Source organism: Bathycoccus prasinos, assembly GCF_002220235.1.
Source record: "Bathycoccus prasinos genomic : Chromosome_19".
Lineage (NCBI taxonomy): Eukaryota > Viridiplantae > Chlorophyta > Mamiellophyceae > Mamiellales > Bathycoccaceae > Bathycoccus > Bathycoccus prasinos.
In genome coordinates, this window is record NC_023990.1 from 40417 (window position 1) to 66520 (window position 26104).

Genomic DNA, 26104 nt, shown 5'->3' on the forward strand with positions numbered 1-26104 from the left:
GTCGTGCTCAATTAGGGTGAGCTCTTTTATATCCTCCGCGTCTGTCTAACTTTATTTTTTTCGATATGCCCCAAAGAGGTAGGAGGATTTTTTCTTTTTCAAAATTCAAAGCTTTTTCCTCGTCACCGTCGTCGTAAATTACGTGGTGCCTCTGAGAGTCTGCGTCAAACGAATTCACGATGCCCCGATAATACTTCTTTTCCTTTGGCCAAAACACGTCAACGCGCATGCCAACTGCACCGTCACCTTTCATCGAGTTACAAAGCGTGTCGTTTTTGTTTTTATTATTATTATTATTATTATTATCGTCACCGTCTTCAGTATCATCGGCATCGTCGCGAGTATTCTTTCCATTTTTTATTATTTTTTCCATTTCTCGCCGACAAAGATTGGCACCCTCGAAAGCTTTTTTTCTTTCTTCATCTTCACCAAAAGTCTCTCTTCTCCTCTTCTTCGTCTCAAGCTCGTCCTCGATCACTTCGCTGAAGATATCAGACACTTTATTTTCGTGAACCCACTCGCATCGACGTTTATTTCTGTTGAAATAGCAAACAAAAACTTCACGCGTCGATACGATGCTGGAAAACGTTTTACCAAAGCGGCCGAATTTTTTCATCGTCGCTTTAATCGTCTCGGCGTCCTCTGGAAAGGTGAGTGCAACCGCCGGCCAACGCGCACATAGGTCGTTACCTTTATTTTTTTCCGCCACGTTTCCATCCACGAGAACTAATTTCCCACCACGCAGTGCGTCGCTCGCGATTGTATTCTTTTCCCTAATTTTATTCGCGAGCGCGTCGACGTCTAAAAAGTCAGCAGCATACTTTTCGTTTCCAGAAATAAATTTTACATCGCCTTTTTTCTCGCAAAACGACGCCACCGATTCTTCGAAATCAGCAACTTCTAAGATATCAATATTGTCATCATTCAAAACGACTTTATCACCAAATCGTCGGAGAAGCCCTCTGCGCTGTGCATCGTCTCGTACCAAAGCGACGAGTATCCAATATTCAAGCGCGGCCCAGTGTTGAAGCAAACGTTCCGCGTACTTGAACAAACGAACCCTTTTGTTTTTGTCTCCAATTTGAGTGTTTTTGTATTTTAAAAATATAGGCAATGGAACGTACGTGTTCAAGACGGGATACCTGTGAATATCACCTTTTGGGATTAAAATTTCGTCCGAGTTGGATTTTAAATCAATTAACCCGCACTCCGGAAAATTTTTGTCTTTGTCGTAAAGACTACTAATTCGAATCGTCTCGCCGTTCTTCCGTCGTAGTACGGTGAATTTTTCTTCGATTATCTTTCGTGTTGAGAGAAAAGAAGGTGTGCAGCCATTTTTCTCTTCCTCGTCGTCGATTGCAACCTTGTTACGGATCGCGTTCGAACAAGACTGCGCGATCCACTCTGAATGATTCACCGCGATTGCGTTTGCCAAGAGCTTCACGCGACGATTGCAATCATTTTCTGAAGCAGAAGAAATCTTCGTATAATCTTCTGGAAATCCCATCAAGCGCTCAATATCACGGATATCGAGTTTATAGCAAGGAAACGGATTTTCTTCTTCATCATCATCGGCGTCGTCGTTATTTCCGTTGTCTTCTCTTATATCTTCAAATTTTCGTTTCTTTGAATTTTTACGGCGAAATTCACAGACGTACGTCGACTTGCTACTCGTCAACAGACACGGGTTTTTATGATAGCTCGGCGCCTGGTTTATTTGACTCGTATTCACGATCACTGCAACCTCTTGGATTGTCGGCGCGTCCGGTGAATTTTGACACAACGCACACACAGCTGAAGAAGATGAATATTCGTTTCCAATTTTTTCTTCGCCCGTTCGCACTTTTTCGCACTCGCACTCGGGATTCGCTTCGAATAAAATATCGTGAGGATTTATTCCGTCTCGCGTGGCGACTAAAATGACGCGGTTCCTACTGTGAGGCAACGCGCCGAGTAAATCAACCGTTCTCCACGCTAAATAATCGTACTCCAATTCAGAAAACGCTTCAATTAAATACTTCATCGCTTCTGCGCTCAGTATGTTAAGAACGTTCTCTATGACGACAATTGGCACGAATTGGTTTTTCTCCTTCATCGCTTTCAGAATTCTAAAAACTTCTCGTATTTTCCCGGTTTCCTTGCCGTGAATGCCAACTCCGAATATATTCATAGAGCTCAAATCGACGCACGGGGGCGTCACCAGGAGTACTTTCACTCCCGCTGGTAACAGTTTTACATCACGGATATTCCCCGGTGTATATCTTTCAATACCACTCCCGAACTGTTTACGTAACACTTCAAGACACCACTTGTTGTTTTCTATTTGCACGACGACATCAAATCCAGCCAACTGGAAACCGCGGTCCATACCTCCGATGCCGGCAAAAGCTGAGGCGACAAAATAGTCTTTGAGATGCGCATTATCACATTTTCTTGGAAGCGAGCCTGATGGTGTGATCACGCAACGACGAGGTCGACTAGGAGTTTTGTTGGCATCCTTTTTTCTCCTCCTCGTTGACGACAACGCGCTTGGCGGCGCGTTGAGCATCTATCTCTCTTCTAGCGAAAGAAAGTGCGCGCAGTTAAAGAATCTATTTGTATGTGAGTTGTGGTGGACAGAAGTACGGAACTGTGTCTGTGTGAGATCTTTTATTTTGATTTCTTGTGATTTCTTGTAAAATAAGGACAGAATTTCTAGTGAATTTTTTCCTGCATGACCATCTGTGCTCTAATTTTTCCTGATCTGTGTACGTAAAGAGACGACGAGAGAGTATTTTCTCTCATCACTCACGTTTCGTTTTTTGAAATACGCGCAGATATCCCCCGTGTTCGAGTTAGAATAAGCCACGACACCGTTTATGGACTTTCAAACCGTATGCTGTGTAAAGAATATGGCCAAAACAAGAGGAAGCACGAACGTGATGATGTTTACCATAAATGGAACAGATGGCATGGGGACCTTGGCGTGTTTCGAGGATTTAGGAAATAAACTCGTCGAGACGTTACGAATAGATTTTGTACCGTACACGGAGAGAGATTCAAGAGGGAGTGCAATGCAGTAGTTGTGAAGTAGAATAAGCAAATGAGAAAAAATGTTATGTATCGCAACAACATCTCTCATCATCACGAGTTAGTTACCGAAAAAGCTATTTTTCCTCGGCGGCGTCGGCGGACGTTCGCGGTTGATTTCTTGCATCCACAACGCGTGGTCGAATTCTCCGGGAGAAGCCGAATCCATCGCTTCCGGTGGTAACGGGTGGATGAGTTTCGGGTAGAGCGTTAAATCGCGTCCTAAAACTAAAATTGCACCCGCGTTATTTGCCGTCCCGCAGTAGTTCGTCGCGGAGAATAACGTCAACAGTTGGCCTTGCGCGAAACGTTCGAAGCCGTCCATGACGCACTCGTGCGCTCGAACAATCATTTGTAAACCGTTATTTTCGCAAAACTGTTTGACGCGGTCCGGGCCGAACGTCACTAAGCCGGGACCTCTCGCGTTCGGTCGCAAGCCTTCCACGGAATCATTTTCAGTCGGATCCGACCAGAGCAAATCCATGAGTTCTAATCCTCCGGATTCCATAGAACACGGGCGTTCGAGCTGGTCGATTTGTTCGATGGTTTCAATCGAAGGACCGATGCCGCCGTGCATGCAACACACCTTGTCTTCGATGACCGCCGCTAACTGGAGCCATTCGAAAAGTGCGTTGAATCTGCGCCAAGCGTGTTCGCCGACTCGCTCACCGAGCCGTTCCACGCACTCGATGCGGAAACCAAACAACGAGTTGATATCCGCCTCTTCACCAAGGTCGTTCCCGCATACCCATTCCTTTCCAATGATGTAACACCAAAACATTATCACTAAAAAGCTATGATAAATCACACGAAGTTGGGCGGCAAAAATTATTTAAAAGCACGTGCGCTTTCGCTCTGTTCACCATACGATTGTGGTGGGAACCGTCCTCAGTGCACGATTTGGCTTGACACGCGAGCGTAACGTGGAAAACGTCGAGGACTGGGAACCCGGCGTCGCTCCAGATATCCCGCGCTTTTCTATTTATATCTAATATGCGAGTATTTCGCTGATATCGCCGAAACTCTGATGGAACTTTGTGCTCCTTGTAAGATGTGGATGTGCTCCAAACGACTTTTGCGTTTGGCTTTTGAGCCTGTAACCAGTTTACGAATTCACTGATTTTCGCTAGATAAAATTGTTCCGCCTTTTTCATGTTTCCCTTGAATTCTCTACTTTGAACACGATTCCTTTTATTATCGTGTATGAGAACGTTAAAAACAATCAGATCATCATTGTTTATGTTTGAGAACAGGTCTTTGATTGCTTCCATGTACAACCCTATGCCAAATCGTCTTCCTCCGATGAACGTTGCCGTGATATTATTTGATTTCAAAGTCGCTCTTCCAACATCGCCGAACGCTTTCGGTACAAAATCGATCTTTACGAACTTTTCGGGAACTCCTTTTGTTATTGATTCGTTCGGTTTGGCTAAGTTACCTCTCAAAACATCCATGAGCCCTATGAACAAATTGCGCATGTAGCTATCGCCAATAACCCATACTTTTTTGTTTTTCAAGCAAAGTTGTGCCTCCTCCTTCGAAAACCAGTGATACAGTTGTTTCGTAAATTTCAAGTCGCGCGGAGGCTTCAAACTTGCCGTACGTGTGTACCCAGATGGTATAAATTTGTCCCGTTGGAATTCACCGTGAACCCAATGCTTCAAGTCGCACAGAGATGGATTGTCACGCACACCTTTTTTTACTCTTTTCTGAGAAGTAATAACTTCTTTCTCGTCAAACTCGAAATTTTGTTCTTCCTCTTGGTGGTTATCCTCCTCCTCCAATTTCAACTCTTCAACGAGTGGAAGGTTTGGAATAGAAGATGGTGCTTCTGCGATTTCTTTTTCGCGATGAAAAGAAGAGGAAGAAATAGTTCCAAAGAAGTCGTTACGTTGAGTAAACGCGATCGCAGAACACGTGAGAACAACGAGCAGACACGAAGCAAAGAGTTTTTTTCTTCATGCAAAAAAGACAGGAAAGGATTTTGTGGAGAATCAAATCAAAATCGAAGCATCAAAGCTTCTTCCGCACGCGCTCGGTTTCCTGCGCTTTCCGTCGTCGAAGAGTCACGGCACTGGGTTGCTTCAATCGTACAAAGTGTAACTACTGAAAAAATAGAAGATCCGTTTTCTAAAAATATATCGCTTCGTGAGGTTTTCGTTAAACCCCGTGCTGCTAAGTTTTCTTTTTCAGATTTCGCGCGAGAAAAGAACGTCGAGTAATCGCTTCGTTCGTTCGTCAGCTTTTTTTTTTCCTCACGCCTTCCCCCTTTGGCGCCTCACGGAATGACTGCTCGGAATAGCTTCCTCACGCAGAAGGGTACCACTAATGAATTGAGTCTCAAGTTTGACCGGAACGTCTCTCAAGTTTGACCGGAACGTCTCTCAAGTTTGTTTGACCGGAACGTCTCTCAAGTTTGACCGGAACGTCTCTCAAGTTTGACCGGAATGTCTCTCAAGTTTGTTTGACCGGAAAGTCTCTCAAGTTTGACCGGAAAGTCTCTCAAGTTTGACCGGAATGTCTCTTAAGTTTGCAAGTTTGACCGGAACGTCTCTCAAGTTTGTTTGACTGGAACGTCTCTCAAGTTTGACCGGAACGTCTCTCAAGTTTGACCGGAATGTCTCTTAAGTTTGACCGGAACAGCAAATCGCACAAATCACTCTTCACGCTTCATTCATTCACCACTCACTTAGCGCCTTTCCACTATAAGCATATCATGTGAAAGCTCTGACATTCTAGTTTCTAGATATGTATGTAACTCTTCAAATATCATCCGTTAACATATATATTTTGAGACCGTAATGTGTGACAATTAGGTGTGCGCATTTCGAGTAAGGATGATAAAAAAGCATCAAGGAGTGTATCAAATCATATACAAAGTCATGATGTTATAGATCAGACATGTATAAGTATCTGTACGAAAAATGAGTACCTTTCATGAAGTGTAACATCATATTTGATGGGAGGTTGTAGGCCATTTTTGGTCAATTTTGGTGGTTTGGTGGAAGGCAGTTTGGAGGAGAGGTGAAAAATACACAAAAAAACAAGGAAAATAGAGAGTTTTGTGATCACTCGCGTATGCGTATCTTCTGTGTCTAGATACTAATGCTGCTGAAAATTCGTACATAAGTACATATACACGTTTATGTTTTCCATGGGAATTTTCAGCCCTAGAATCATTGTGACCGAGTAGGTATAGATGTGAGGATATCAAAATATAAGGGAAACGCTATTTTTTACTAGTTTTGTGTATATATCTTCTATCAATGTCTATGCTGTACATGAATATCGCTGAAATCGCGGTTTTTCTCATTAAGTACAGAACCCTAACCATTTTCCTTGATAACTCGCGCACATCACTCTTCATGCTTCATTCATTCCCCGCTCAATTAGCGCTTATCAACTATAAACATATAAACATATCATGTGAAAGCTGTAACATTGTGGTTTCTAGATATGTATATAACTCTTCAAATATCATCCATTAACACATATTTTAAGAGCTTAACGTGTGTCATTTAGGTGTTCGCATTTGGATGATCAGTCTGGCAGACCCCCTAGAACTTTTAATAAAAATCTGAAAATTCTTGGTACATACTAAAGACTTTCTAAGGACAAACATTTGCGTATTTGACTTTGATATCATGCCATGGATTCATGGCCCAATCGTATAATTCTTTATCTAGGACATTTTTCTGAAAAATTATCTCATCATTCAGTAACTTCTCCTCTGGACTCTCTACTTTTGAACGCGACTTTCTAGGTTTCGTAATTTTGGCTGGGTTCAATTTCTTTGCTTTATTTTTTGCTAAGTTCTTCAAAATGCAGAAAAACCTTTCGATTTCAAAGGTATCTCCCCAAAGTACGAAGTTCTTCATCAGATTAAATTTCGCCTTCATTAAAATTTCCGGAGCACTGTTGATTTCTTCAGGAATTTCTCCAAAGACTTCTTGCCTTCTTTTGTATCTTTTCAATACTGACTCCCAATACATTTTTTCTCGACGGGGAGTTATTCTACAAAGATTTCCTGAACTCATTCTCCCATGAACCATTCTAGTCATTCTGTTGTGAACCCAATTATCAGGTGTCAATAACCATTTGGTGAAATTGTCTTCATTTTCGCACATGCCCTTCGTCCAGAATTGACCTGCGGGTTGTCCAAGCGGTTTTCCATTTCGGCACGCACCTGGATAAAAGTAGTTGTAGTGCGATCTGACTCGTGATACAGGTTCCCTGAAAAGAGTGTAGAAAGTAATCTTCTCTTTCTTTCCTACACACTTGTATTTTGCTAACCAGTCACAATGTTCCCCATAATGACCACACTTACGAAGTTGAGGTAGAGGAAGACAAGGTAACTGTCCTTCATCGCAAATTTTTCGTGATACTGTTCCACACTTTGGTATGTGAGTATACTCAATAAATTTTGATCTTCGTAAAGTTTCCGCAACTCTGGTTAAGCTGAAATTATAAATAGCAGGTACATTCACACTTGCGGCTAGACTGTGTGAGATGATGAGAAATACTAGAATAAGAACATTGTTGTTACTGGAAGTCATCCGCTACTGCGAATGTGTGTGTTGGGGCTCACCTTTGGAAGGGGTCAAACTGCACATTGCAAAGTAAAACTTACTTAATAGGACTCTTTTTAGCGATTTAGCCAATAAAAACCGTATGCTGTAAAGAATATTATGGCCATTACTCCGTAGTCAGCTTTTATTCAGCCGCAAAAAAAAAGTTCACACGAACACAATTTTTTTTATTTTTGAACTGAGTGAGGATACTGGCAGACTGTCGGGACTGCGTGGATCTGATAATGAGTCAGAAGAGGAGTGAACAAAAGCAGAGGAGAAAGAATAAGATTTGTTTTCCTTTCAATTTGGACATTTCTCCTCGCTTAATAAACGATTTCGATTTCTTGTCCATCGAATCCGGGGAATTTCGTTACAAGCTGAATGACAGCAATGGAGATAGTTATGATTTGAGATATGAGTATGGAGACTTAGGAACACACACATTTTCGTGTGTACATTTATCTCGGATGATCTGGGATCTCTTTGAGTTAGACAATAATTTAGAGAAGGTGAAGAAATGTGTGAAAGACGCAATTTTTGCATCTACCAAGAAGAGGGAAAACAACACTTCACGGGTCAAATTCCTTCCAATTTATGTTCAAATCAAGGCAAGATTCCCAAAAGAAAAGAAATGCAAGACGGGAGGAAGGCTGAAAAACCATCGAGATATCGATACATACGGGCAGTTGGTAAACGTCTACATCAATCTATTCCACAAAGAAGTTGTCGATCAAAATTTTGGTTCGCCAGTGGTGTGCGGTCGTTCTACAAGCACCCCAAAATATTATGGTTTTGCGCACGACAGTGCTGTCCCCCACAGGACGGGTACCAACACGAGGGCAGAAAACCGGTATATGGTTTTAGTCACCTGGGCCCGATGCCAGTTGTTAGATTCAAAAAATAAGCAAGGAAAAGAAGTTTATACTATTCTGAATAATTTGCCTCAAGGCGATGTTTTGAACACTCATCAATCCTGGTTTGAGGAGAGGTTTAACGTGAAACTGAGACCTCAGAATTAGGAGCACCGTATTTCTTTACGACTAAATTGAACAAAGATGGAAAATGGTCGATGAGATGAGAATCTTTGTACGATAAATATATTGTAAAAGGAAGTGGACACCGCAACATTATCGCGGATCGCGTGAGTTGCTCGCGGGGTAAACCTCTTTCTCTTTCTCTTTCTCTTTCTCTTTCTCTTTCTCTTTCTTTTCCCCCAATTTTCCAGTTTTTTCTTTTTTTGCGACGAAGAAAATAAACGGAGAGAGAGAATACGTAAAAAGCGCGTATTTTCCAGCTCCGAGTTCCTGCGAACGTTTTATGAGGTGTATGGGTGCATCCGCGCGGTTTTCAGCACCTCTCGCGCGCGCGCGGTCCCCAGTCAACGCGCGCGCGTGGAGGGGACGGGAAGGGGGTGACGTGTCAAGCTCTCGTGCAAAGTTGGTTTCTGTTTAGGGTCTCAAATTCTCAACTTTCATTCTCGTGCAAAGTTGGCAATAATAAATGGCACATAAGTGCGACACAAAAACTGAAATCAACACACACACACACACACACACACACACACACACAAACACAAACCTCCAGATAAAATGGATAGCGGTAAGGAAGACAAAGCCATTTCCTTAAAGGAAGAGGGAAAATTCGTGAAAGAGTGGGATAAGTTGCGGAAATTTTCACATGTTTTGCATCGCGATCTCGGGGGGGACCAACGACATGGCATTGGACATGTTGGCATGGAAGAAGAATTTGCCCGGCCGTCTCAGAAGAAGAAGAGGAAAGCGGAGGAGGAGGAGGAGGAAAAGGCGGATCTTTTGAGCTCGTGCGATACTTCCTTCGCTTCTACTCTATCAGGGAATTGGCCCACGCCCGACAAAGAGGATTGCGTCGAAAGCGGATCCCCAAAAGGCCTGAGAAGATGGTTCCCCCGGAATGGATCCCCGGGTACGGCAAGACATGGATGGACCAAAATCCATCGCCGTATGAGTCGCATGGCACCGGGGAGGAAGACGAAGTAGTCGAAGGCGAAGATAACGATATCGACGACGCGGATAACGAATCGGAGCACCCGGACGTGTTAATGGATAGCGGGAAGAAATCAGACGAGAAGGAGGATTTAGAAGAGTTGAAGAGATCGTTGGACGAAACGGAGCGACAACTCAATGCACAGTTGATGACTTTCTTACGAAATAATCACGTGGACACAGACAAAATGCTTTTTATGACGCGGGACGATAATAATGAGCAATGGAGCGTCTCAAATGGTATTCGGTGGAGGAAGCATAATAAGGTTTGGGATCCAGATCCGATTTTTTGATGGATTTGGAAGCTTGCTCACCACAACAACGTAGACGGACGAAATTTGGTTGTGGCATCGTGACCGAAAGTGAAAAATTTGGTCTCATTGGATAAACACTCACAGATGGAGAAGGTTGCAAAGCTCATACAGCGTAATTCTAAAAGAGAGAAAGATGCACGCATCTAGATAAAGAATTATACTAACATACACGTTGTAATTTTTTTTATTACTAGAAGTTTTTTTGAAGCTGTTGCTTTTGTGCACGTTCGTTTTGCACGTGTGCGCTTGGGAAGACGACGACTTCTCTCGAGGAAACGAATGAGGGACGCTGTTCCTTCTTGTCTATAGGAATCACTTTTTTCTTCGATTCTCATCCATAGTTCGCGTCACTTGGTCCCGTACACTCACTCTCGACTGCATTCGTGACATTCTATGCATTCAATTCGTACAAAAAACACGTGGCGTGGATGTCCTTTTTCCTCCTTTCTCGGGAAGACGACGACTTCTCTCGAGGAAAGGAATGATGAGGGATGCCATTCCATCTTTGTGTGTAGGAATAATTTAAATGATTGTCTTCGATTCTCTTCATCGATCGCGTCACTTGGTCCAGTATGATCGCTTTTGACTGCATTCAGGACATTTTATCGGTTCTATTCGTAAAGAACACACGTGGCGTGGATGTGCGTCTTGCCTCCTTTCTCGGGAAGACGACGACTTCTCTCGAGGAAAGGAATGATGAGGGATGCCATTCCATCTTTGTGTTTATCAACGTGCCTTTCGGAAAAAAGTACGGAAAGGGATGGGTTCTGATCGCGGACGAAATTACAGCGCGATCGAAAAACATTGAAATATGCTTTGATTCATTTGCGACAAACTCTGTTAGAGCTCTTTTTAAGCAACTGCTAAACTTCTAGCGTCTAGACGCGTTCAAAAAAAGGCCTGTTTTTACAAACTTTTATATGAGGCCGATTTTGCAGACTTTAGGGTGCTTTCGCAAAAAAAAAAGTGAATTTTTTCAGTGAAAACTTTTACCTTAAAACCCTAAAACCCTAAACCCAAAATTTTCGCCACGCTATGAGTCTTAGAATCCTCTCTACTTTCGATTCGCGCGCTTTTCGACGCATTTAAGCGCCTATAAAAATGTTGCGAACTTCCACCGTTTGTTTGCGAACTTCCACCGTCCAGTCCACTGAAAGGGTGAAAATTTTTCCTCAAAAATTTTTTGCCCTGAAAGTCGGACTGGGGCGGGAGGAGCTCCAGGGGATATTAATAAAATTCCAGGAATCCCATATCTTATCCCCTGGGACGCCCAGTTCAAGGGCAAAAAAAATTTTTTTTTTTTTTTTTCGCCTTAAACTGGGTGTTCAAACCGTAGCAATTTTGTTCAAACCGTAGCAGTTTTTGTAATGGGGTATGGGTGCGCGCGGAGGAGTGCGCGAGAATGAATACGAACGGTCCTATTCTATGGAGAATAGTTTGTAGAGGTTGTGGGTGGTCTTTTTTTAAATTTTAAACTGTGTTTGTATACCACTTTAGCGCGCATTCGAAATCAGGAGAATGTGGAGCTTCGTATTTTTAAGGCACCTTTTCTGAGAGGTGCCAAATACAACTGTCCAAATTAAATGTGCGAGTGAAGTACATGAATGTGCATAAAAATCAGAAAAAAGACCACCCACAACCTCTACAAACTATTCTCCATAGAATAGGACCGTTCGTATTCATTCTCGCGCACTCCTCCGCGCGCACCCATACCCCATTACAAAAACTGCTACAGTTTGAACAAAATTGCTACGGTTTGAACACCCAGTTTAAGGCGAAAAAAAAAAAAAAAAATTTTTTTTGCCCTTGAACTGGGCGTCCCAGGGGATATTAAAAAAAAAAGAGGTCGTCCAAAACGCGTTCTCGCACGAGAATGAAAGTTGAGAATTTGAGACCCTAAACAGAATACCAACTTTGCACGAGGGTTTGAAATACGCAAATAGAATACGCGGCGCCGTTCGCGGCGCCTAGGCGGCGGTAAAAAAGAGAGTTTGGAGTTTAGTAGTAGAGCTTAACAGTAGCAAAGCAGTAGTTGTGAAGTAGAATAAGCAAATGAGAAAAAATGTTATGTATCGCAACAACATCTCTCATCATCACGAGTTAGTTACCGAAAAAGCTATTTTTCCTCGGCGGCGTCGGCGGACGTTCGCGGATGATTTCTTGCATCCACAACGCGTGGTCGAATTCTCCGGGAGAAGCCGAATCCATCGCTTCCGGTGGCAACGGGTGGATGAGTTTCGGGTAGAGCGTTAAATCGCGTCCTAAAACTAAAATTGCACCCGCGTTATTTGCCGTCCCGCAGCAATTCGTCGCGGAAAATAACGTCAACAGTTGGCCTTGCGCGAAACGTTCGAAGCCGTCCACGACGCACTCGTGCGCTCGAACAATCATTTCTAAACCGTTATTTTCGCAGAACTGTTTGACGCGGTCCGGGCCGAACGTCACTAAGCCGGGACCTCTCGCGTTCGGTCGCAAGCCTTCCACGGAATCATTTTCAGTCGGATCCGACCAAGTAATCGACGACACGATAATGTATGTATATTCAGTTATTCAGTTCTACCACTCGTAAGTTAGACCAATTAATAACTACGTTACTTTCGTTGATCTTCTAGATCTACGTCGTCTGAGAGCCTTTGCTTTCTCGGTTGCAACCTTTTTAGCTTGCTCCTCGAGTTCGACCTTTACAACACTGGCAAAGCTACCAGTTAATTTCGTATCAAAATGTAATGGAGTTGCATCAAAAATTACACTCCATAAAGGCTCGAGCCCTTTAACTTTCTCTACCGTAGGCTTGTTCTGATTTTTGTTCGAGTGAATAGAATCCCCCTTTGAAATGGCCCATTTTCGGATTCTTTGGTAAAAGCTCTTCGGGCGGCGTTTTATTACCGAAAAACTAGTTGAAAATTGTCCGCAACATTCTGAGTCGAAATACAAGCCACGCATACTGTCTTTAATTTTAACAGCTCGAGCCGTAATAGAAACCCGCTGCCGCAAATTATTCGTGGCAAACCAAGGTTTTAACGTACCGTTTTTCCTTTTATCCGCTATAAAAACCGCAGCTACAGTGCTTCCTCTGCGTAACACGCGGATAACACGAGTCGAGGGGAAATGTACAAAATGTTTCCTCTCACCATATGTGAGACTCCGCGGATCATCATTCCCGACATTGTTACCTCCTATCACCCTCCATGCATCTGAACAGATATACTCAGTGGCGTTTACCCCGTTGTGCCACGAGGTTTCGTGAGCGTGTAAAAATAGCAGATATGGGGGTGGCTCATCATCGTCGTAAACATCTTCGATGGCTGTGAAATACTTGGCCGCCTCGCCTCCAAGATTCTCGACAAAGTACGGATCTCGATGATTAGCACTCTGGTATACACGAACTTCAACGTCGCACTCGTCCTCCAACCGCATCGCCCACGTCGTATCTTCCTTATATTGCGCCAAAACTACCATGGCCCTTCTTGTTGATGTCTGAAAACCGCAAACTCTTTCTCCAATCAAAGTCAAAGCCTCCAAAAAAATCATGGAGACACAGAGTAAGGTAAAGAAACATGTCTCCGTCTTCATATGCGCTCAAAAACGCATCAGTTTGCAAGCATTTCTTTAATCATGCGCAGAAGTGCGCTTATTTCCTGGGTTTCAAGATATTAAGTGAAAGGTGGTCCTGTGATACAGCTTTCCCGGGAGTCCGTATGCCTTCTGTTGTTTCTTGCCCTAAAAAATAATGGAAAACGAAAAAAAAAAAAGGTGCATCGGTGCTGTACGAGTCGTTTGCATAGTTAAAAGTCGTAGACGCTTTGTACTCTTCGGAGGAAATCTCGTTCTGGAAAATGCGCAACGATAATAAGAGATTGTATTGTGTTTTCGTTGTAACTGCGCTCATCTTCTTATTCTTACCTAAATCTCACTTTTCTAGCAGTCCTCTGGTGAAAGAGAATCCTTTACGCTCTGTACAAAAAAACCACGAAAGAGAACTTGGAAATGCAGGCGGGTTCAACAGCTCTGAAACTCACTTTTCTAGAAAAGCAGCATCGGCAAATCTTCAATCATGGATTGATGTGGATTTGCAACCTTGGAGTATGACAGGAATTACTAAACGAATGGTAGATTTAGCTGCTCAGCAAGGTATGCGCGCAAACAGAATACAGATTATAGGTGGTAAAATTTATGCTCAAATAAGTAAGTCTTCGAGAGGCCCTTCTCGAATTTGGTATTGGTTGTGGGGGCTAATGGAATTGATCGACGAGTTTCCAGAGGAGGCCGTTCCTGACGTAGACTTTATACTGAATACTCAAGACGATCCGCAAGTTTCGATTGTAGGAAAGCGACCTAAAAATCCAATACTGGCTAAAAAATATCGCGACTTCGTTCCAGGGATAAAAGGTCAAGCGCCGCCTCCCGTGTTCAGCGCAGTCACTACTTCGAATAATTACGATTTATTATGGCCCCTTTGGACGATTTGGGGAGAAGATGTAGAAGGTGCAGGAAGTAAAACTGGTGGATTCCACGACCCTCCGTGGAAAGAATTACATCCCAAACTTATTCATTTTGCAAAGAAAAATAAATGGTCGGAACGTAGAAGCGAGAGAATATTTTGGCGTGGATCTGTGAAGACAAATCCAGCGAGGAGAGCGCTTATACGTTGTTCTAAAAATACAGTGGATGCCGCTGATGTGCAACATAAGTTGAGAGTTGGAAAACCGATAGACGCTTTAGATCGAGTCAAATACAAATACTTGATTTATTTAGACGGCAAATCATTTTCATCAGCGGTCCTTCCTATGCTGGTAGCTGGAGCTGTGGTTTTCTTACCAAATAATTCCCCGTTTCAAACTTTGTGTCAGAGAGCGTTTCGAGAAAACGGATTTCATCAAGTTTTTCATGTCTCTCTTTCCCAAGGTGAAATTTGTCGGACACTTTCTGAAATTTTATCGGGTTTAAGAAACGAGGAATTAAGAGTAGAGAACCGAGCCAAAGATGCTGTAGATTGGGCTGAAACGCAACTTAGCATGCTTGCTTTTCAGAAGTATATGATTGCCATGTTGAAAAGATATGCAGACCTATTGAAGTATACACCTACTAAGACGAAGGATACGGTTGAGATTTCGTGGAAACTCATTAAAAAGAATGTTAAGAGGAAGCAGTAGAAACATAAATTGCTTGAAGTTTTCTTCTTTGAGGACACGTGACCCAACCCACAAGAGGAGCGGGGAAAAGGAAGAAGGTTTTTGTTGTGCTCAGGACCTTGCTCGAGGTCAAAAAATTGCCCAAAAACAATAAATTTTATAGTTTATTCACACCTTTTCTTCGAGGCAGAAGCAAAAATCACGAATAAACAAAAAACGAGTTTTATCGTTTATTGATTCTGTCGACGAATAAACAATAAACGACCCACATTTATTGTTTATTCATCGCCAGAATCAATAAACTTGTTGACGCGTACATCTGCGCGCGCGCGCACATTTCGAAGGCGAAAATGAACGAAAACGACGAGAATGTTGATCCCATGCGTGATGCTGCTCCGGATGTCGAACATTTGCGTCTAGAAATAAGTGAAAACGGGAAGTGTTTTATCGCATTGACGATGTTACATTGATGATGTTACGAAGGTGCCAACAACTCCTTTTTTTTTGTGAGCAAGAGAGAGGAAGAGAAGGCGAAGGAAGTTTTTTTGTTTTTTTAAAGTGGTTCTCTTCGAGCCAGCTCGGTTTCTGGTGTTCCTTTCCGAATAAACGAAAAACAATAAACAATAAAATTTTCTTGGGTCAGAAAGTTTATGTGTTTATCGACTTAAAATGGTGCGTGTAACAAAATAATGTACTGTTCTTCTTGCTGGAACACCATGCATTACAGAGAAAGCTTTTCGGCAAACATCAAAGACGTGGAAAAATGGCTAGACCAGCAAAGCTATAGTAAATCGACACGAACTAAAGCAAGTAGCTGTAATGCGAGTTCAATTGGTTCTAGCAGAAGTAGAAGGGTTATACATAAACGGCTTCTGTTCCCATAAATGTTCGATCCGACATGTCTGCGTTCCTATTTAGTCGCGTAAAAAAGTAGACTAATCGTTTCAAATCGTCACATAACCTTAACAAAACCTTCCGTATCAGAACAAACACATATCATTCCACACTGCTTTGCCACTGTTTGCTAAAAGCAAAGCGTATCCGATGTGTAAACGAGAAACGCGTAACACCTACCACAATCACGGAGTTAAGAATCTCCCTATAAAAATCCCCCACCGCTTTTTGACGCACGTCGAAAAGAGCGATTTTGATACCAATGAACAAAATCTCGCGGTTACGATGTCTCCCTACTCATTAGTCCGTGTTTGACCACTTTTTGCCGATTTTAATTCTATATCATAGCGCGTTTGGAATGGTCGTTTTAGTGCTGTTTTGAGAGCGCATGCGAGTGCTCTGTTTTTTTTTGAAAAAGATGGGCGCTTTCAAATCGCTATTTTTTATAAAGAGATAATCGGCCATATAGTACTGGGTATAAGAGTTATAAGAGTTATAAGAGTTTATTATTGGCAATTTTTCGACCTCGAGAAAGCTCGTATACTCCGTCTTATTCTCCTTCTATGTTCATTGTTCCTTCAGACCTTCATCACGCGCTCTTTAAGAAGCAAGAAATTAACCTCAAAGAAAGCGTTCCTCTTCTGAGTTTTGCGAGTTCCTTCTACCTTCACTGGCAGAACGAATAGAATAGAATGTACAGAAATTTGTGTGCAAAAAAAAAGATATTCACGATCTTCACTCTTTTTTGCTTTACTAGTTACCAAGTGCATTTAAGCTACTATAAACCTAATGCGAGTAGCATTCTTGAGAACAACCGCTTTCCAAAAGGAATATTTCCACGGTTAAGTTCAAGAAAATATGCTGATGGCTGCTATAATGTGTACTTAGACGTCGGTTCAAACATAGGGGTGCAAGTCCGGAAGCTTTTTGAACCTGAGAAATATTCAGGGGCTTTAATACTACCGATTTTCGATATACACTTTGGAAAGGAAAACAGGGCACAAACGACATGTGCGTTTGGCTTTGAACCGAACAGCATGCATACTCATTACCTACAGGAAGTTGAATCTTATCTGCATTCCAAGAATTCGAGGTGTACTTTCTTCACTAACACCGCAGCTGCTTTATTTGCAGGAAATTCTGTTATGCACCATCATAGTATTGACTTCGATGGGCTTGGAGGCTCTCTACTAATTGATAAGCTCGAAAGCGAGCAGCGCACCAGAGCGAAACTCAAGAAAGCATACATTTCTACAGAGGAGGTCAAAACAATTGACCTTGGCCAGTTCATAAAAGAGCACATACAATCACGTAAAATACCTGATATGTATGATACAATGAGAAGTCCTCCGTCTGTGGTAATGAAAATGGATGTAGAAGGGTATGAATATGAGCTCCTACCATCCTTGATCTTATCAGGAGCTCTTTGTGGTATTGATTTCATTGTTATTGAGTGGCATGACCAGCACCTTGAGAATTCAAAGTTTGCTTCAAAATATCTTGAAATTCGAAGGGCAGTAGAAGTGATAATTAAAAATGAAAAAAGGATGAAGTGCAAGACAGTCATCAAAGAGCTAGACGACGAATCGTACGCTAAGGACGGGGTTCCAATGTCAAAACAGGTGTAGATAACTCGATCGTAAAATTCCTCGTAGGGACTGCTATAAAATCAATTGCCTTCTGATTCGTTGTCAAACTGGTGAGAAGTTCACATTGAAGTGTTTCGGTATTTTGCTCCTTAACCAGCAAAGCATAAGTCAAGCCATTATTTTCTTGTAGATATAGTAATTTGATTATGAAGCTGTAGAGGCTATTGCTCATATATATGACTATTCTCTTGCACTACTCATCCACCTGATTATAGAACACACAAAAAAACTCAATGGAAAATTGCTTTTTTATCTTAACAATTTCTCAAAAGTGCATCACCACATTCGTTTCTTCCTGCTTTACATTGCGTATACCAATGTTTGAAGCCCCCTTCATTCTGAATCAAATAATGTTGGTTAATCCTACACGAACGTGATATTGAGGTCTTTTTGCTTAGATTTTCTTTCTGACATGTGTATTTTTGACTATTGTCTACCCTATCACGACATATTTCAGTGCCACAACCAGGCATAAAAAAACAGTTCTCCATGTCTCTAATAGACTTGTAATGTCTCTTAACACCTCGGTGCTTAAGACAGGTGCGCCCGCAGTCACTGCACATAAACCCACTATTTGCACAATACATACTCACATTTTTCTCCCTCCTCTTGATCTTTAGTAAATATGAAGCAGATGATGCATACCTACCAATAAAATAATCCGCATCAAACGCTATTAAACTATCCACAAGGGCCTTTTGATATGATTCGCGTCCAACTTCTCCAGTGTGATTAAAAGTTGCGGTTCTGGAGTCCAAACACTGCAACACATAACCTGCTGATCGGAGAGGATCGAAAATTTCAGCCACACAGTCCCTCCCAGATAAAATGAAAATATTTCGAACCCCTTTCATGTTAATCTTCTTCAAATGCGAGACCATACCGGCAATTTCATCTTTAATACCAATATCTTCGTGTGAATTGAAATATAGTGTCGGCCATGATTTCTCTACCCTAGCATGAATTGCAATAAAAGGATGTGCAATGAGTTCCTTCTTATAATTTTCATAAATTTTGTACAAACTAGATCGAACTTTAAAGGCTTCAAATAGCTTCATATAACCGTTGAAGTCCTGATCCAACTCGCGTATCCCCCACTGATTTTCTATTTCAATCAGTTGGCAGTTAGCATTGTTCGAACGCATAGCGCTCAAGTCAGTAATAATCTCTTTAAATTTTCGTCCTGAGCTCTTTTGGAGCACAGTTTTCTCCTTGCAATTTGAGGGGGGCCTTACTGATAACGATATTCCAAGTTCTTTCAGAACTACATTGAAGTGTTTTTCATCGAAGTATTCTGTGAGAGAAATGGTTGCATACTTCGAACCGGTTTGGACAGAAAAGAGGGGCAATAGAACGGTGATATTCAGGTACTTCACTAGCAACAGTGCGTTTACAGCTGATATTATCTGATTATTAATACCTCCAGTCGCGATAATTTGTGCATAGGCCTTTTTCTCTGAACATCGGTCATCAGTATGTCTAACTTTGATGTAAAGGAACAAGGATAAAACTAAAGTTATCAAATACAGGTTTCTTCTTTTGATTCTACCTTGAATAGTCACGCTCCCAACATGCTGAACCATAGTTAACTACAAGGCAAGCTTCAAGAGTTCAAGTTGCACAAAAATAAAGAGCTTGTGATTTTGTAGGAATAGCCATCAGGAGAATCCCTGTGAGTGAAAATCTTATTTACAAAAAAAGTATCCCCTGGGTGAAAACGGTGTCGTGGCTAACACTGAGAAGACCCTAAATCGAGGTGTGAGATTGTGTTCTTGAATAGTGTGTAAAATAAGTGGAAATAAGTGTCGTCACATGATGTGAAATACAACTTTCTGTGAAATAATGTAATCTGTATTTAGGGTAGTTAGGGTTGTGACTCTTACACTGGGACGCCCAGGTCTAAGGCACCCTTGTTTTTCCAAAAATAAATTTTTCAAAAATTCGCCTTAGAACTGGCGACTGGGTGTTCAAACCGTGGCAATTTTGTTCAAACCGTGGCAGGTTTTGTAATGGGGTATGGGTGCGCGCAGAGGAGCGCGCGAGAATAGATACGAACGGTCCTATTCTACGGAGAATAGTTTGTAGAGTCTGTAGATGGTCTTTTTTTACATATGTATCCCAGGGGATACATATGCATAAGCCGAAAACGCACAAGAAAGAAAGTTGAGAATTTGATACCCAGACAGAAAACCAACTTTGCACGAGAGCGTGACACGTCACCCCCTTCCCGTCCCCTCCACGCGCGCGGTTGACTGGGGACCGCGCGCGAGAGAGAGGAGCTGAAAACCGCGCGGATGCACCCATACACCTCATAAAACGTTCGCAGGAACTCGGAGCTGGAAAATACGCTCTTTTTACATATTCTCTCTCTCCGTTTATTTTCTTCGTCGCAAAAAAAAGAAAAACTGGGAAAATTGGGGAAAAGAAAAGAAAGAAGACGAGAAAAGAGGTTTACCCCGCGAGCGACTCACGACATCGAAGGCGAGAAAAGATAAATACGAGAGGAGAAATATGAACGAAAACGATTCGAGTGATTTGGTTTCAAAAACAAAAAAGAGTGGGGGGGGGGTCCAAAACGAAGCGCACAGGTGCAAAACGTGCACGATAGCAACAGCTTCAAAAAAAAAAAATCTATGACATATATGACACTCGTACGAGTCGTGCTCGTATAGTTTTGCCCAAAAACAAGAAGAGAAGAAAAAACAACCCAACATACATTGTATACCACTATGTCTACGTTTTCCTTTTACGGGACCTTCCGCAGGGGACACACACAAAGGAAAGGGTGTGTCATATAGCCGCATACTGCGACAATCCTGTCAAAATGAGGCAGGATACGAAAATCTTTGCGTTCCTAGCAGTTTTCTGTTTAGGACTTGTAGCAAGACAGACACGAACTGCAACTCGCGATCAAACTAATTCTCGTATCTCAGCAGTTCAGAGTTGCAAAGAGATCGAACGAAACGTAATCGAACCAGAAAAAAACTTGACATGGGTGCATCCGCCGAAGACTGGGACTTCCGCTGCAAATCTTCTTTACCGCTATGCTTGCGATGTTCCATCTAGTGACCAAGTTAGAGCTCGCCTACCGCACGTTTATTTGAGAGAAAAATATCCACCAGAGAAAATGTGTTCAAAGCTACACAACAAAACGCAGCATCGCTTTGGTTTACATGATGCAATCGGATCTAGCAAGTATGGGATATCCTATGAGGAGCTCCAAGGTGGGTTAGTCATTAGTCTGAGGTCAAATGAGGCACGTCTTTGGAGTTCCTTCATGCACTCCGTGAGAAATAAGAGATGGGGCTCATCTTATGGTTGTTACACAAACATTGACAGTATCCAGGATTTCCAACCTGGACGTTTACCCCAACTATTCAAAAGCTATGTTCAGCTCAATTCTGTGAAAGATTGCCAGACCAAAATGCTCGTGGGGCGTCATTGTTGTGATGAGAGTCGTGTGACGGAAGATGAATTCCAAGTTGCACTTGGTCGACTTAAGAACGCTACATACTTGATAATAACTGACCACTGGGAGCTATCCGCTTGTATCTTTCTGCAACGTTTTGGAGGTGAGAACTTATCTATTTACTCATTTAATACGCGAAGAGGTTCACCTCAAAAGAGTATTGATAAAGTTAGAAATAAAGCGCACAAGATTTCGCAGAGTATGATGAGAAACCATTTTGACGAAAAGCTATTCAAATTCGGACTGAATATTTTCAACAACTACGAAGAAAAGAAGTGCTGTATAGATTTGTGAGTTATAAACAATGTGGACGTGCGAGTTGACCTAATATCGGTTCAGTTACAGTTGCTTTGCTCGTTAGCCATCTTCGATATGGGTAGCTTGACTAGTATTTGAGGAACAATTGCACTCCGTTATTCTCACTGAGTGTTAGCGAGGAGTCAGAAGCATCCACTAAAGGATGGGGTACTACCCTTCATGTTGCTGTATAATTCGAAAATCACGAAGTATATTCAAGCAAAAACGTCATTCAATAATACAGCGAAGGGTCAACTGAATCAATCAAAGTGGAGAGCCTTCAATGATCACATGCGTACACTTTTAGAAAGAAATACGGCAAGTTAGAAATTCCGTTTTACCTTTTTGTTTCGAAACGGTACGAGAAAGTCTTTTATCGAACTTCAAAGTTTGACTGTCTGAATTTGGGCATTCTCGGTACAAATCGCGCGGCCGACAGGTTAGATCTGCTCACTTCTTCACAAAAACCACATGGGATGTCAACAGTGAGTGTTGTCTACAACATATTAAAGACGCCCGCGCTTTTATGATGATTTACGTATAGTTCATATGTGTAACTTTTGAATGCGCGCGCCAATTCGCGGGCGTCTTTGATATGTTAAAGAACCATAGGAATCGTGCGTATTTGCTTCGTTTCAGATCTAAATTTATTTATTTGACCTGTCGGCCAAGCGCCTCATTTTTTGGGTTACGCACGCAGATCCCAAAACCCAAAATGAAAAGAAAGGAGAAAAGCCAAGCACAATCTCAGTCAGATCAATTTGTACATAAAGATATCTTGAAGCAGGAGAAAAGAGTGTTGACTAGTCATAGAACTCTACCTTGATCTCTTTTGTTATAGGTTCCATCATCCCAATTGTTTTCCATATCAAAGCTTCAAGCTTGGTGTTGTGATTTGATGCAAGATTTCGCGGCTTACTTTTGTATCGTGTAGTTTTACCCTTCAGATCATCTCTTGGTTTTACTTCCCAATACCGAGAACCCATTGTAGTACTTATTCCAAAAATACCAATCTTTGTACAATGACCACTGAAAAGAAGTACAGCTGGCAACACAAGCCCAGAGCTTGGATCAGGTGGCAAACCTGATCGATTCATCCTTCGCAAGATCAGCTTTAGTGTTCGCTCAAGACGAAGCGTTAAATCCCCACCAAATGTGATTGTTGCCCAATTCGCAGTAGGATTTTTCCGGTAGCTTGAATAAACAATTGCTTTCGGTCTGTAAGAATTATGAAGCTGTGAGGCTCGAAAACCATTCTTATCTTCATCAACGAAGTTACCTTTGCTCCTTCGTAATTTTCTATCCCTAATGTATACAAAGTTATTTTTCAGTCCGGCTTCAATCCTAAATTTTGATAAAGGTACCATTCCAAGTCTGAATACAGTGTCATAAGAGTCAATTTGAGTGCCACGAGGAATATCTAAAAGATTGGAACCATACCCGACGACTGCACAACTTTTCCAGGAACTTGGTTTCACAGATGGGAGCTGTTCCCACTCTGTTCTGTCAAAAAAAGTACAAGAACTAGATTTAATGGAACATAAGTAATCTATATCAGTTTGATTGAAATTTATACTGAGCTTATCTAGAAATTGGGTTCTCCACCATCTTGCTGTTACATGCCAGCTGTTTATTTTGATGTTCTCTTGGGTAAAGAAAGTACCGGTTGATTCTGAATTTTTTAGTAATCTTCGAAGTTCAGTCGGTCTCAAGGGAGCCAATTTTACGCCTCTGCGCTCACAGGAAACTAAAGTTAAAAAGATAAGAGAGATCACAATGGAAGTAAAACAATAGATTTCCCGCATTTTGTCAAAGTATAGTGAGATCGAGAACAAACAAATCTTCAAGAGTCCGTTCCCCCAAAAAGTTAAATTAAAGAACAAAACACCAAAAGACAGTAGGTGCTTAGTATCCAGCTAGCATTATTAGATGATTTACCATTAACAGTGATCAATTGAAATCCACTGTAAAGTGGTTTAAATGAAAACGATGAAAACCGGTGTCGGCATTTTATAAAATCTATTTAGGGTTTAGTAGTTGGGCTTGTAAAAACTAACATGAACACATAAAAATATCTCCTTCTCGTTTCATTACAACTCCGAACATCTCTCTTCACTCGTTACAAAGTAAACGTCTTCAGATGCATCTGATTCATGATGCCTTTCAGATTCCAACTCGTTCGCATCGTCTCGCGCGTTTCTGCCGAAGCAGAAATGAAAGCTGAGGCGACTGGCTTCCACCGTTTTTGCTCGCCTGCTCGCTTGCTCGTCTGCTCGGTAGAAACCACGAGCGCTTCTTCCATCGCCAGTTCGAACTCGCCGATGTATTCGCCAGCTTTATCGCCAAACAACGTCTCGAAGTCAGAAAGTGCGTCGCGGAAGATTCTCGCGAACGCTTTCCAGTAGTTGATGTACGACGAGCGTTTGGATTTCTCCGCCTTCGTCAACGCCAAAACTCGTTTTGGTGGCAAGTTCACCTGCGTGTTGTATCCGTCCAAGAAATCGTCCAACGTGACTGCTTCTCGAAAGCATAAACCCATGGACGCTTTCTCTTTCGACGACATCTTCTTCGGCTTTGTCGAGATCTGCTTCTTCTGCTCGGCAGAATCTGACGCGGCAGATATTTCTTCTGGCGCGCGTTCGCCTTCGCGTATTTCTTCTCTTTTGTTTTTTTCCACTCCTCGTTGAGGCTGAGTAGACAAAAAAGGATGCACACATCGAGGTGCATCAGAGAGCGCCGTCAACACTTCAAAGATGAACCCATTCGTTTCCTCGAATCGCGTGGTAATAGTATCCTCGAAAAACTTCTCGAAAGCGTTCCTCAAGACGTTCTCACTCTTCTTCACACAAGGAACATTGCGAGTAACATCAACGTTCTCTTTATTTGCATCTTGTGACGCAACCACAAAAGAAGGAAGCAGTTGTGACGATTTTCTTTTTTCTTGCGTGCAAAGAAAATCTTCTTCTTCTTCTGCTTCCTCTGTTTCTGCTTTTTTCTTCCTCTCTTCCTCCTCCTCTTCTGCTCGACGTCGCATCGCTTCAAGTCTTTCTGCTACCCTCTGCGCGCTCGACTTCCAAGGCACCGCATCGCACGCGCGAACGTAGTGGGTGCGAATCTGTTTGTTCGTCACGCGCGTTACCGTTGGTGGTGCGTTCCCGTTCACTCTTTGAAGCAGCGCGTGAACACCGTTTGGGTAATAAATCGGACCAACTTTTGCTTTTCTCCCCAAAGTAGGCACCTCTTTTTTCCAAAAGAACAAAAAATATACCAGATGAGCAGATCAGACGAGCAGATCAGACGAGCAGATGAGCACATGAGCAGGTATCGGACGAGCAAGTGAGCAGATCAGACGATCACCTTTTAAGGATTTTAGTACCGTTGGGGGAGTTTTGTATTTCTGTCTTACTCGAGCGAGCTGGTGCCTTTGCTGTTTTGTTCTGTGTTTTTCTTGTATCAGTATAGTAGGAGAGGGAAGGTCGGGTTAGAATAGTGGCGTTATTTACTATCTCCTTTTTTTTTAGCGAAGTAAACTGGGGGAAACTTTTTGAGCATATCCCCTGGGACGCCCAGTTCAAAATTTCACCCTCTTTTTTCAATAAAAATAAAATTTTCAAAAATTCGCCTTATGCATAGAACTGGGTGTTCAAACTGGATCAATTTTGTTCAAACTGGATCTCTTTTTGTAATGGGGTATGGGTGCGCGCAGAGGAGCGCGCGAGAATGAATACGAACGGTCGTATTCTACGGAGAATAGTTTGTAGAGTCTGTAGATGGTCTTTTTTTTTATTTATGCAACGTTAACCGTGAAATTCGGCACACGCGCACACGCACAAGACATACTCCAGTTCAAAAAGTTGGTTTCAAAAAATGTCATGAAAAACCTGGAACCGATCCGGATTATTTTACATTTCCAATTAAATTTTAATTTAAAATGGTGGAACTATGATTTTTAATATCATAACCAATATTAAAATTAAATATTTTGTTTAAAATCTGGCAATAAAGTGAATTAGATTCAAATTATTTAGATGAAAAATGAACAATTCTCGGGGGAATTTTAGAATCCACAACTTTGTGCGATTAAAATAAGTTATTTGATGTATTTTATTGAGCAGTTAACCGATCATAAAACTTATAGAAGGTAATGTGATTGATCGGTGCATTTAGTTAGTTACTGCGTTTCTTCCTTTTTTTCAGAATAATATTTTATTTAATTAAAAAGTTTAAATGGATATTTTAAATTCTTAAAATATATTTTATTCTAGGTTTGTATTTTATTTATGTCCTCTCTTTTCAGCCTCGTTTCAGGCTTTAATTTAAGAACAATCAATTAATTCTTTTCTTTTCCCCAATTTTCCCAGTTTTTTCTTTTTTTTGCGACGAAGAAAATAAACGGAGAGAGAATATGTAAAAAGCGCGTATTTTCCAGCTCCGAGTTCCTGCGAACGTTTTATGAGGTGTATGGGTGCATCCGCGCGGTTTTCAGCTCCTCTCTCTCGCGCGCGCGGTCCCCAGTCAATGCGCTCGAGTCAGGAGGGGACAGGGAAGTGATGACGTGTCACGCTCTCGTGCAAAGTTGGTTTTCTGTCTGGGGTATCAAATTCTCAACTTTCATTCTCGTGCGTTTTCGCAGCTCTTTTTTTTTTAAATAAGGTCGTCCCATATGCAGAAGGACCTTCCTAGAGGTC

The 26104-nt window shown here is 42.0% G+C and overlaps 14 protein-coding genes across 14 annotated transcripts; 7 read left to right on the forward strand and 7 right to left on the reverse strand.

The window, feature by feature from the left end:
* Positions 1-7: 7 nt before the first annotated feature.
* Positions 8-2548, reverse strand: Bathy19g00150 (methyltransferase; the record flags this gene model as incomplete). Its single annotated transcript, XM_007508001.1, has 1 exon — positions 8-2548. One exon carries the CDS (start codon positions 2546-2548, stop codon positions 8-10), a length of 2541 nt encoding a protein of 846 aa, XP_007508063.1.
* Positions 2549-2891: 343 nt separating this feature from the next.
* Positions 2892-3062, forward strand: Bathy19g00160 (unknown protein; the record flags this gene model as incomplete). Its single annotated transcript, XM_007508012.1, has 1 exon — positions 2892-3062. One exon carries the CDS (start codon positions 2892-2894, stop codon positions 3060-3062), a length of 171 nt encoding a protein of 56 aa, XP_007508074.1.
* A 68-nt stretch (positions 3063-3130) lies between these two features.
* On the reverse strand, positions 3131-4523 carry Bathy19g00170 (predicted protein; the record flags this gene model as incomplete). Its single annotated transcript, XM_007507982.1, has 2 exons — positions 3131-3855; positions 3953-4523. 2 exons carry the CDS (start codon positions 4521-4523, stop codon positions 3131-3133), a joined length of 1296 nt encoding a protein of 431 aa, XP_007508044.1.
* A 1812-nt stretch (positions 4524-6335) lies between these two features.
* Bathy19g00175 (unknown protein) lies at positions 6336-6557 on the forward strand (the record flags this gene model as incomplete). The annotated part of the gene is made up of 1 exon (XM_007507980.1): positions 6336-6557. The coding sequence occupies one exon, from the start codon at positions 6336-6338 to the stop codon at positions 6555-6557; it is 222 nt and encodes a 73-aa protein (XP_007508042.1).
* Positions 6558-6677: 120 nt separating this feature from the next.
* Bathy19g00180 (unknown protein) lies at positions 6678-7765 on the reverse strand (the record flags this gene model as incomplete). Its single annotated transcript, XM_007507992.1, has 2 exons — positions 6678-7564; positions 7738-7765. 2 exons carry the CDS (start codon positions 7763-7765, stop codon positions 6678-6680), a joined length of 915 nt encoding a protein of 304 aa, XP_007508054.1.
* Positions 7766-7882: 117 nt separating this feature from the next.
* On the forward strand, positions 7883-8659 carry Bathy19g00190 (hypothetical protein MICPUN_57357; the record flags this gene model as incomplete). Its single annotated transcript, XM_007507962.1, has 1 exon — positions 7883-8659. One exon carries the CDS (start codon positions 7883-7885, stop codon positions 8657-8659), a length of 777 nt encoding a protein of 258 aa, XP_007508024.1.
* Positions 8660-9229: 570 nt separating this feature from the next.
* Positions 9230-9655, forward strand: Bathy19g00200 (unknown protein; the record flags this gene model as incomplete). Its single annotated transcript, XM_007507973.1, has 1 exon — positions 9230-9655. The coding sequence occupies one exon, from the start codon at positions 9230-9232 to the stop codon at positions 9653-9655; it is 426 nt and encodes a 141-aa protein (XP_007508035.1).
* Positions 9656-12075: 2420 nt separating this feature from the next.
* Positions 12076-13548, reverse strand: Bathy19g00210 (predicted protein; the record flags this gene model as incomplete). The annotated part of the gene is made up of 2 exons (XM_007507961.1): positions 12076-12452; positions 12594-13548. 2 exons carry the CDS (start codon positions 13546-13548, stop codon positions 12076-12078), a joined length of 1332 nt encoding a protein of 443 aa, XP_007508023.1.
* Positions 13549-13811: 263 nt separating this feature from the next.
* Positions 13812-15128, forward strand: Bathy19g00220 (glycosyltransferase CAZy GT90; the record flags this gene model as incomplete). The annotated part of the gene is made up of 1 exon (XM_007508020.1): positions 13812-15128. The coding sequence occupies one exon, from the start codon at positions 13812-13814 to the stop codon at positions 15126-15128; it is 1317 nt and encodes a 438-aa protein (XP_007508082.1).
* Positions 15129-16693: 1565 nt separating this feature from the next.
* Positions 16694-17629, forward strand: Bathy19g00230 (unnamed protein product; the record flags this gene model as incomplete). Its single annotated transcript, XM_007507977.1, has 1 exon — positions 16694-17629. The coding sequence occupies one exon, from the start codon at positions 16694-16696 to the stop codon at positions 17627-17629; it is 936 nt and encodes a 311-aa protein (XP_007508039.1).
* Positions 17630-17904: 275 nt separating this feature from the next.
* Positions 17905-19233, reverse strand: Bathy19g00240 (fucosyltransferase; the record flags this gene model as incomplete). The annotated part of the gene is made up of 1 exon (XM_007507981.1): positions 17905-19233. One exon carries the CDS (start codon positions 19231-19233, stop codon positions 17905-17907), a length of 1329 nt encoding a protein of 442 aa, XP_007508043.1.
* A 1241-nt stretch (positions 19234-20474) lies between these two features.
* On the forward strand, positions 20475-21413 carry Bathy19g00250 (unknown protein; the record flags this gene model as incomplete). Its single annotated transcript, XM_007508027.1, has 1 exon — positions 20475-21413. One exon carries the CDS (start codon positions 20475-20477, stop codon positions 21411-21413), a length of 939 nt encoding a protein of 312 aa, XP_007508089.1.
* Positions 21414-22219: 806 nt separating this feature from the next.
* Positions 22220-23221, reverse strand: Bathy19g00260 (sialyltransferase; the record flags this gene model as incomplete). The annotated part of the gene is made up of 1 exon (XM_007508004.1): positions 22220-23221. One exon carries the CDS (start codon positions 23219-23221, stop codon positions 22220-22222), a length of 1002 nt encoding a protein of 333 aa, XP_007508066.1.
* A 314-nt stretch (positions 23222-23535) lies between these two features.
* Positions 23536-24450, reverse strand: Bathy19g00270 (unknown protein; the record flags this gene model as incomplete). Its single annotated transcript, XM_007508010.1, has 1 exon — positions 23536-24450. One exon carries the CDS (start codon positions 24448-24450, stop codon positions 23536-23538), a length of 915 nt encoding a protein of 304 aa, XP_007508072.1.
* Positions 24451-26104: the final 1654 nt, after the last annotated feature.